This window comes from Grus americana, chromosome 25 (assembly GCF_028858705.1).
Source record: "Grus americana isolate bGruAme1 chromosome 25, bGruAme1.mat, whole genome shotgun sequence".
Classification (NCBI taxonomy): Eukaryota; Metazoa; Chordata; class Aves; order Gruiformes; family Gruidae; genus Grus; species Grus americana.
Genome location: NC_072876.1, coordinates 387,463 through 396,922, shown reverse-complemented (window position 1 = coordinate 396,922; position 9,460 = coordinate 387,463). Strand labels below are relative to the sequence as shown.

Genomic DNA, 9,460 nt, shown 5'->3' with positions numbered 1-9,460 from the left:
CATCCGAGGCGTGTGGAACCATTTGCTTCAAAACTGGTCAAAATAAGGCACTGAGACACCAACGCAAAGGTTTATAAATTACCGACTCTAGCTCTCAGGAACTCTTCATCCATTCAGCACTAAACCCATCACTGCATAACTGCTGAAAAGCCCCTGGAGATGGAGGAGCGCCTCGCGTATGTCAGGAAAGGCTTTATTAACATCATTTAAACACTTTTAAGGACTCATTTCTCTTTTTCTTTTGGCAATTTGGTGCAAAGGTTTACGTGCAAGATTCAAAGCAATTTCAAACTTTTTCTTCAAAATTAAAAAATTAAAAAAAAAATAATCAAAACTAAAGCCAAACGTGTTGGGTGAACAAAATAAATCAGAAACTTAAAATTCAGGAACTCCAGCTCTTCAAACCAGCGAAGCCCCAGACTTGTACACCGTTCTGAGACGCAGGGTGGTGCTTCCCTGCTTCTTGCATGCCAGCATCAGCACCGCTTCCTCGTCAAGATGAGGAGTAAAGGAGCCAGTGACCCCCTTTTTCACTGCAAACCAAGGGGGTGCCACAGCAAGACAATCAACTAGATTTCTTCAGATTTGGTACAACAGGCTGGTCAACGCGAAAGTGTCGGTTCTCCCTGCTTCTTGCTCAAGACCCACAACTATCAGATCAAACATTCGAGCAGCAGCAGTGTGTAACCCCTCCGCTGCAACCAAAGGGGTCAAACGTTTGTCGTCAATTCACTTCCAGGCAGAAAAACCATTTTCCTCAAAAGAAACAATTTATTTAGAATGAAACAAAATCAGCTCAACTGTGAGCGCATGTTTGAGTGACAGCTACTTTTAAGCTGTGTGAGCCATAAAAAGGGTATTCCTTTACTTTTCCAGCAATCTTGTGTACACAGCACAAAGCAAAGAGGTCATTTTTTTTCCACTTAAAACACGGGCATTGGCATCACAATAGCAGATACACAACTTTTTTTTTTTTTTAAAGCTGCCATTTTAGTAAAATGCACAAATACTAAACAGATAAGCTTTCTTCCATCAAGAGGCCCATGTAAATTCCACACAAGCCACAGCTTCTCTTCCCAAAGGTCCATTAGAGCTTGGTATCCCATGCGGTTGTCTTCTGCAGTCCACCAACTTTGCTTGCAGGAGGAAAGAAAACGTTATTTCAATACAAATGTATACAACAGATTTTTTTTTTCTGTCCCCTCCCTACATTATACAGATGAACATAAAGAGCTACAAGGCCTTTCTGAATATTCTACTTGGACTTCAAAAAGCACCAATACCACCCACGGGCACAAAACCTTGAAATGAAGTCACCTTCTATGTATAGATGCATAACAAGTAGTGCAGGGCTTCTTTTTTGGACCAAGGTTAAACTAGGCTTACAGTACTGATGATTATTCAACTTTCAGTAACAGTTAATGGGACACATCAACAAAATAACTAACCAGGAGAAAAACCAACCAAATTACTAATAATTCAGTTGACTTTCCTCAAAGAATATTTCCTGAAGGCAACTCATCAACAAAAATACGAAACGTAGTGTTACAAGTTTCTCTTTTGTTTTCATTTTGCTGTGGAATTCTAAAAGCAGCCAACTCCAATATTAAAGAAAAGGTCAAATCAAAGACACACCTAATATAATTTAAAATTGTTACTATTCAAGTAATATTTCTCATCCATCATTTTCACACAATCAAAACTGCATGAAGTTGAATATTCACTTAACCATTCTCTGAACGATACAGTCTGCTTTAAGCCTAATACAAAAATCATCTCATCATTCAGTTTCTAAATCATTGGAATATCTGTCCTTCGGTGCCATCTGCAGAAAGTAATAAAAAAAGGGGGAGACAAAGGGGAAAGAACCCCAAAAGCTCTACAGTCACATAGCAATCATTTCTTCCACTCTTATTTCTGTTCAACAGGCCTACAGCAGACTCCCCAGGAGTACTGCCCTCAACACTGTTTTTCTTAAAGCCAGGAACTAGGATTTTCCAAGCCATTTTCCCTGAGTCCTCAGAGTTTTTGAACCTGTCTTCACAAATTTTGATTCACTCCTCCTCCTCCCCATTAATACTTAAGGCCTTTCACCTCAGTTACCATCAACCAGATGGCTCCCCAGCCAATGCGAGAAATCTAAAACTCTCTTCTCCGCCCTCCACAGGGGGCTGAGCAAGTTGTCACCAAAATACTTCAATCCCTTAACATTCTTGTTAAAAAAAAAAAAAAAAAAAGAGAGAGGGGAAGATTTGTCTGCCTGGCATGTAATACCCTGCTCTCTCTACGAGGCTTACAAGGATGAGTTGGTATTTGTAACCCAGGAACCTGAAACCTCTGGAGTTGAGGGTAACATCAGCGTTTGTGCCGCAGTCCCAGCTAGACGGGAGCAAAGCGAGCCACTGGCCGGCAGCCGAGGAAGTTGCATAAAGTTTCCAATTAAAAAAAAAAAAAACCAAACAAAAACCCAACTAAAATCTTAAACAAAAGTATGAGTCATTTGAGGTTCTTTCCCCAAAGCATAAAGCACGACTATGAAATGATTCAGGAAAAGGACATCCTTTTTCCACGCTAATTCAACAAACTAATGAAATATAGGAACATCAGCTGCACATAACATTCAAAAAAATACTGAGCTCTCACTCGAGCAACATAATGCCAAACACGAGAGAGCTAAAGTCTGCTACATCTGTTTTGCTCTATACAGAAGTGGTATTATGTACGGACTTCTACTCACGGTCAGCCCTGGCCAAGACGAATTTAGTGGACAGTTACTCCAATGGTGCACGCTTCAGAGCCTCAGAGAAAAGCACAGCCGACCAAGCTGTACCAGCCTCGATGGCAGCATGTCAACTTAAGTGCCGGCAAAAAAAAAAAAAAAAAAACGTTGCCAGTCAACTATGTTTTGACATTAAGAACCCTCAAAGGGCATTAAAATCCTTGCTTACAAAAAAACAGAGCAGCAACCACAAATAAACCAGATTTAAAGAAGCAGGTACTCTATTAAATAAGGAATCAGAAAACCTGGAATCAAATACAGCCTTGCCTGTTCCTTATTACCCTCCAGCATAGCACAATTTTGACTCATAAAAGCCCATGGCAGGTAAAACCACTGCTGTTTTACAAGGAATAATGGAAGCGCATCTAGGATGCTCTTTCCAAAAGGGTTCCCACACCGAGTTTGCTTTGACAAGCTATGTTGACCCCAAGTTTTACGGGATTTAAAAACAGGTGCCTACTGCATATCAGCGTAACAAACACTGTTCTCAGCAAGTTTAAGTGTTGAACACAAATGACGTTAGTGCTGCTTTTTTTTTTTGTTTTGGGCAGATTTGAATTCCCAGTGGTTCAAGTTTCTTTCCTTTAAAACTCTGCACTTGCAAGCGACTCACGTCAAATGCAAGGAGAAAATTCACTCTAAACGCAAGCAGAACTGCAAGTGAGTTAGCAACAGCGTTGATTACCTGCTGACACACAACAGACACCTGCTAGAATTAAAACAGACATTCTTTGCAGTAAGTGGTAAATACGCCGTATCTTCTAAAACATATAGTTATTTGCATTATCGGTGTCATTTTGAAAAATTCTCATTGTTAATAGTAAGATGAACAGCTGAATTCTGCCATGTATTACATTCACGCTGAAGGACAACAACCCAGAAATCCTGGATTTTACCCTCAAACATTTAAGAGCATTAAATGAGGCTTGTACGTTTCCATTTAGAAAGAAAAGTAGCTATAAAACCAAAATCTGCTTTCAAGATATGCTGCCATTCAAGTTCTCAGTTCACCACGATGCTTGGGATACTACGTCTACTCATTCCGGTCAGATAAAGGAAATCAAAACGCACTCAAACCAAAGCACTCTCTGACGAGTGGGTCAGCAAAGCAGCATTACAGAAATTCCTATTTTTTGAGACACTGAATCTCAAGCAAGTACAGTCACACTTCAGAACTGCTGTGCCCATAAAATACATTCAAGACATTTCCTCCTTTGTGTACTATTCCGCATTTTGAACTCGATTTTTGTGTTGTGCAAGTTGAAACAGAAATCAACTTGTCCCTGTATCGATCGCCCAAGGAATATCGCGGAGGATGGACTGAGTGAAGCAGCATCGCTTTTACATTGCCCAAGTCTCTGAAAATGTGGCTAAGTGCAAGATTACATTCTGGGTTTAAGTGCAATGTTACATTTTTGGGGCCTGTAAATCGATACAGTCAGATTTACACTTCAGTTTAGAAGCTAGCTGCAACATCCTTTCAGTTGTTAAACAAAACAACAGGGATTTAGATCCCCTCTTGCCTCTTAAATGCCATAGGCCAAGACAGCTGGAGAAAAGTGTCCAATGAGTAGGGGAAAAAGCATAAAAGAAAATGAACTATGTTATCTGAAAAAAAGCAAACTACTTCCTCCTAGAATCAGAGGAACAAGAGCTCAAACCTCAGCATCTCGGAATACTTTTAATACTTCTCCAAGATGCTAAAAACACTTTTACTCCAGATGCCTATAAAATGATAAACCTCATGTAATGCCCATTGTGCTGTACCTGAAAAGTCCCTAGCAGACAGCAGTTTCTTGCTATTAACAAAGAGGTAAAACGTTAATGAGAACTTTTATGTAATTAAATTATCACAGAATTAAAACCATCTCTGGAGAGAAGCACACTTGCTCAGAGTTTGCACTGTGGAACCAGACCCCACTGTACCTGCAACTCTTTGAGAAAAAAAAAAAGGCAGTAAAAACAAAAAACCACAATGAACTAAAGTTATTCTTAAAGCACCTCCTTGTTTCTTGCATACCAGAATAAGCACAAGACATTCATGGTTTGTAACAAAGTCCTCAGCTATTTACCAAACATTGTCACTGCTACAAACCCAAAGTGCATATATGGGATACAACAGAACTCAGAGAAATAGGAGAAATACACCTGTTAAAAAAGCATACTTTCAGTGCATGCATTCTGAGGGGCTGGATGAAATTCTCAAACACCCACTAAAGGAATTCAATGTTCTGCAGTGTACCCGAGAGCAGGTGCCGGTCACCTGAAAGACATCAACCTTGAGCCATGCAACTCAAAGGGAAACCAGCAGGCTCCTGAGGAAAGGGATCCCGCGTGCCAAAGGGCCGCCGGCCTGAGGCCGTCACAGAATTTCAAGGACTCGAGAGAGAAAAAAAAAAAAAATTGACACCAGTCCACTAGTGAGTATGTGGTTTTCCGTTTAAACTACCGAGTGCTTTAAATCTGGTCTTTTAGGTTTGTAACTCTATCAAGGATGAGCTATTGAACTTGCTTTAAAATACATGAAATGAAAAAAGGACACGAATCAAAATTAAGAAGACGGGAGTTTGTTCTTTCCCCTCCCTCCCCAATTTTTGTTTTTCTCTTTTTTCTTTTTTTTTCTTTTTTTTTTCCTTTTTTTTTTTTTTGTAAATCAAAGCAGGCCTAGCCTCCCTGCTATCCCCACTGATAGGGGATTCTCAAAATATCCTATTCACACTAACGGCTAACCAACCTTTCTGGCTTCTAACTTTATAGAAAAATGTAGTAACAGAAAAACGGGCAGGGAAAGTCACCTACAAACAAAGATCTAATTTAAAATAATGACAGGGCTGGCTAAGGCTGTATCCCGTAGCACCTGGCACACACTGGAGGGGCTGTGTGGAGGAGTAGGCAGGGTTGGGTACAGAGAACACGAGGGGCCTTAGGACGCCCCACGGACAATGATCATGACCAGATAGTCATCCTCTGATTTGGCCAACGCCTTGGCTGTGGAGTCAAGAAACTGCTGGGAGAAATCGCAGGGTGGAAAGGCGTGCAGGACCCCGCTGTTCTCCTTGTCTTTGTTACCCCCCACAGGGAGGCTGATCACCCCAGCAGCCTGCTTTTGCTTTAGATAGGACACCAGATTCCTGAGTGGCCTCTGGGTGGAGGTGGTGGTGGCCTCGGCAGCTCCAGCTGCGGAGCGGCCGTCCGATGCGCCAGGCACGGCCAAAAGGATGGCGTAGCCGTTGGGACCCGCCACTTTGATGCGACGATTGACCTCGTCCAGCTTGGGCTGGTCCAGACGAAGACGTTGAGTGATCTTGAGCTGAGCTACTTTCCCACCAGTCGCTCCCTCCACGAGGAGACTGCTGGCAACACCGAGGTCCCCCTGAAGCAGATGCATATTGGACGGGAAGTTGCTGTTCTTCAGCAGAAGCATCCCCTGCCAAGCCAAGCACAGCTTGGGGGCTCCCCCGGCCTGTGACGCTCCGTCCTGCTGCTGTTTCTGAGGAGGAGGTTTGAGGCGGGAGCCTCCACCACCTCCTTCCGTAGCACGTTCATCCTTTTTGGCTGGACTTTTGCATTCCTGCGCAGCAGCTGCCGCAGAAGCGCGATGTTTCCGCTCCCGTTCGGTGGAATTCTTGCGGTCGCGCTTTTCATTCTGGCCCCGTTCCAGGCTGCCCCTGCGCGATTCCCGGACAGGCGAAGGCCGCTCCAACAGGAGCAAACGGGAGGACGAGCGCTCGGGGTCACTACTGTAACGCTCCCTCCCTCCAAGGAGCTCAGGGCTGCGGTCCGGTGGAGAGGTTGTGGCTAAACAGTGACGCTTCCGGGAGGAAGAAGAGCGTTCGCTATCTGGAGAACGGTCCAAGTGCCGGCCTCCATCCTCCGCCAGTCTCCGTTTCCTAGGCTGATCCCTACTACTACTGCCCAATTCCCTCTCCCCTCGGTCCCGCTCCAAGGACCAACCATCCCGGCGGCGCTCAAGGCTTTCCAGTGGGTCATAGGCAGCTGCCCGATTACTCCTATCCCGTACAGGGGGCGGGGGGGGCACCCACTCTGTCTCAGGATAAAGGTCTCTGTCGCGGTCTCTATAGAGTAACGGTGGCGTCCTGTCCCGGGCCCCCCGAAGAGGATCAGGTGGGGCTCCCCGGTGAGCCCCAAAAGCAGCTGCCTCCGCCACGAGCTCATAATGAGCAGGGGGTGGCAAGGGCAGAGGCTGCAGGTAGGGCTGCTGGTACCGATGCTCAGTGTCAGCAAAGTCAACGCGGAGGCGGCGATCTGGCCCACCCAAGGGAAAACCACGCATGTGGGTGCACGCTGCCTGTGCCGCGTCCAAGCTCTCATACTGGATATAGGCCCAGGAATCACCTTTGCGGTAATCGATAGTGCGAATGGTGCCAAACCGATCAAACTCCCTGGCCAGGGCAGCAAGGGGCACCCAGGGCCCAAGGCCACCCACCCAGAGCCTGGTAGTCGGAGTGGCTTTACCATACCCGATCTTGATGGGGTTGCGCAGAAGCACCTTTCCTGACATGGCCAACTTGGCCCGATGTGCCATGTCCAGATTTTCAAATTTAAGAAAACCATAGGTGCTGGTCTGCCCACGCCCCGGCCTTTTGATGTCCACCTCAGTGATGACCCCAAAACGGTCAAAAGCCCGGCGTAAATCTGACTCGCTCACGGTGATGTCCAAGTTGCCCAGGAACAACGTGCGGTTGGCTCTCTGGTCGTCCTCGGGGCTGATCTCCTCCTCGCCAGCAACTCCAGCACCCCCTCCTCCTCCACGAAAACCCCCAGCAGCCGCCACACCGGCCACCCGCTCCAGCCCATAGGCCGGCCGCACTCGCGCTTCGTAGAAACCCCCGTAGTCCCTCTCCCTCTCCAACTCCCTGGGCAGAGGGGGCGGAGGTGGCAAGCGGCCCAGGGCGAGCTGCTGCAGCCGGTAGTCTCGATAACCCAGGGCCCCGCCGCTACCGGCGGGTGACAAGGCCCGTTGCGTCGCCCCAGCCGGAGGATGCCGCACAGCCGCCGCCGCCGCCGCCACCCCTATGGCTGCCGTGCCATAGGGAGACTCCTTGTCCAGCAGCGCCGGGGAACGGCTGCTGCGTCGCCGGCTGCTCCCTCCAGCACCCCCAACGTAGACGGCCTCGATTTTCAGCGGGCGGTCGTAGAGCACGAGGCGGCCACGGGCGTGCTTGGCAGCACGGGCATCCTCGGGCCGTCGGAAGTTGACAAAGGCCACACGTTCGTCGGCAGCGCCGGTACCAGGCGGGAGGCGGCTGATTTTGACGCTCACATCGCCGAAGCGCTTGAACTCGTGGAAGAGCCCGTCCTCCACCGCCTCGTCGCTCAGCGCCGAGCCCAGCTCGCTGATCTTCAGCGTCTTGTACTCCCCGCCGCCGCCGGACTCGGAGGAAGAGGAGGACGGGGCTGCCGCCGGCGCACGGGACTCACCCCCACCGCCGCGGCTGCTGCTGCTCCGCGACGCCTCCGCGGTTTTGCCGCTGCCGCCGCCGTAACCGTGTCGGCTGCCCCCGCCGCCCGCCGCCGCCGCCGCCCCGGCCTCGTACTCTCGGCTGCTGGCGCGGCCGGCCTTGTCCGGGTGCGGGCCGCGCCGGCTGCTCCCGCTGTTGCTCTCGTTGGAGGCCGCCGCTGCCGCCGCTTTCCCGCCGCTGCCGTTGGAGCCGCCGGAGCCGCTCGGCTTCTTGCTGCTCCGCTCGCCCCGCGCCGACGAGGAGGAGGACGCCGAGTCCTCGCCGCCTCCGCCGCCCCGCGAACGCTTGGCTTTGGCCGGCGAGCGCTCCTTGCCCTTCATGGCGGCGGGCGGCGGGGCCCCCTCCCGCCCCCGGCCCTGCTCCCGCCGGCGGCCTCACCGACTGACTGACCGCCGCGCTCACGCACCCGCCGCCATCTTGGAAGCCGCGGCGGCAGCCAGCCCCGCCCCCTCGGCGCCCATTGGGCGCTCGACGCCGGCCCGTCGCCCTCGTTGGCCGCCGAGCGCGTCACCCCCACCCCCTCGCCCCCACCGGGCGGAAGGCCCGCCCATTCCCCCTCTCTGCCCTTTCCGATTGGCTCATCGGGCTGTCCTTTCGCCGACCGGCCTCGCGCGCCCGCGAGGTGGGGGCGGGAAGAGCCGCCCCCCCCACACTCCTCCCCGCCCGGCTATCTCATTGGACGGTTAGAAAGAGCGCGGCCTTCTGATTGGGGGCTCTCCCCTGTCAATCGTAGCAGTTCAACCATGGGAGGACTTCCCCTGCTCATTGGCCATTGGGGCCAGCTTATATCCTCCTTTTGATTGGCTCTCTTACCTGCCAGTTATAACTGGTCCTGCTGCGGCCCCGCCCCACCGTTCCCCATTGGCCCGCTCGCTCAGACGCGGGTTCCCATCGTCCCTCTCAAATTCTCGCGAGCTGCTTTTTCCCCACCCCCTTTTCTCATTGGCCACTGGTAACCTTTCTTGCCCTGCTCTGATTGGCTGAAGTTTACGCCGCTCCCGAAGAAGCGCGGGCTGCTGCCCAAGTTCTCGTCTTCGTTTATCATTGGGCAAAAAAAATCTCCCCAGGCATCTGACTGGGTGTCGTCAGCCAGCTTGCGGATAGGCTAAAGTGGAGATCAGTCATGCTCTCTCTGACTCTGATTGGTCGCAGCGGTGCAGAGGGCGGTTCCTCGGCAGAGTTCGCCGTGCGGCCGCGA

At 50.1% G+C, this 9,460-nt stretch overlaps 1 protein-coding gene across 3 annotated transcripts; it reads right to left on the bottom strand.

The window, feature by feature from the left end:
* Nucleotides 1–233: 233 nt before the first annotated feature.
* RBM15 (RNA binding motif protein 15) lies at nucleotides 234–8,668 on the bottom strand. Of its 3 annotated transcripts, none has more exons than XR_008574156.1 (2): nucleotides 2,738–8,668; nucleotides 234–1,136 (listed from the first exon to the last, which is right to left on the bottom strand). XR_008574156.1 is itself a non-coding variant. In XM_054803702.1 (1 exon), the coding sequence occupies exon 1, from the start codon at nucleotides 8,580–8,582 to the stop codon at nucleotides 5,703–5,705; it is 2,880 nt and encodes a 959-aa protein (XP_054659677.1). In that variant the 5' UTR covers nucleotides 8,583–8,668; the 3' UTR covers nucleotides 234–5,702. The 3 variants fall into 3 exon arrangements, 1 of the variants encoding a protein (XP_054659677.1); XR_008574157.1 differs by having other exon boundaries at nucleotides 234–1,131; XM_054803702.1 differs by having other exon boundaries at nucleotides 234–8,668.
* Nucleotides 8,669–9,460: the final 792 nt, after the last annotated feature.

Coding starts and splice junctions, on each gene's coding strand:
- RBM15 (XM_054803702.1), bottom strand. CDS start 8,582: ATGAAGGGCAAGGAGCGCTCGCCGGCCAAAGCCAAGCGTTCGCGGGGC.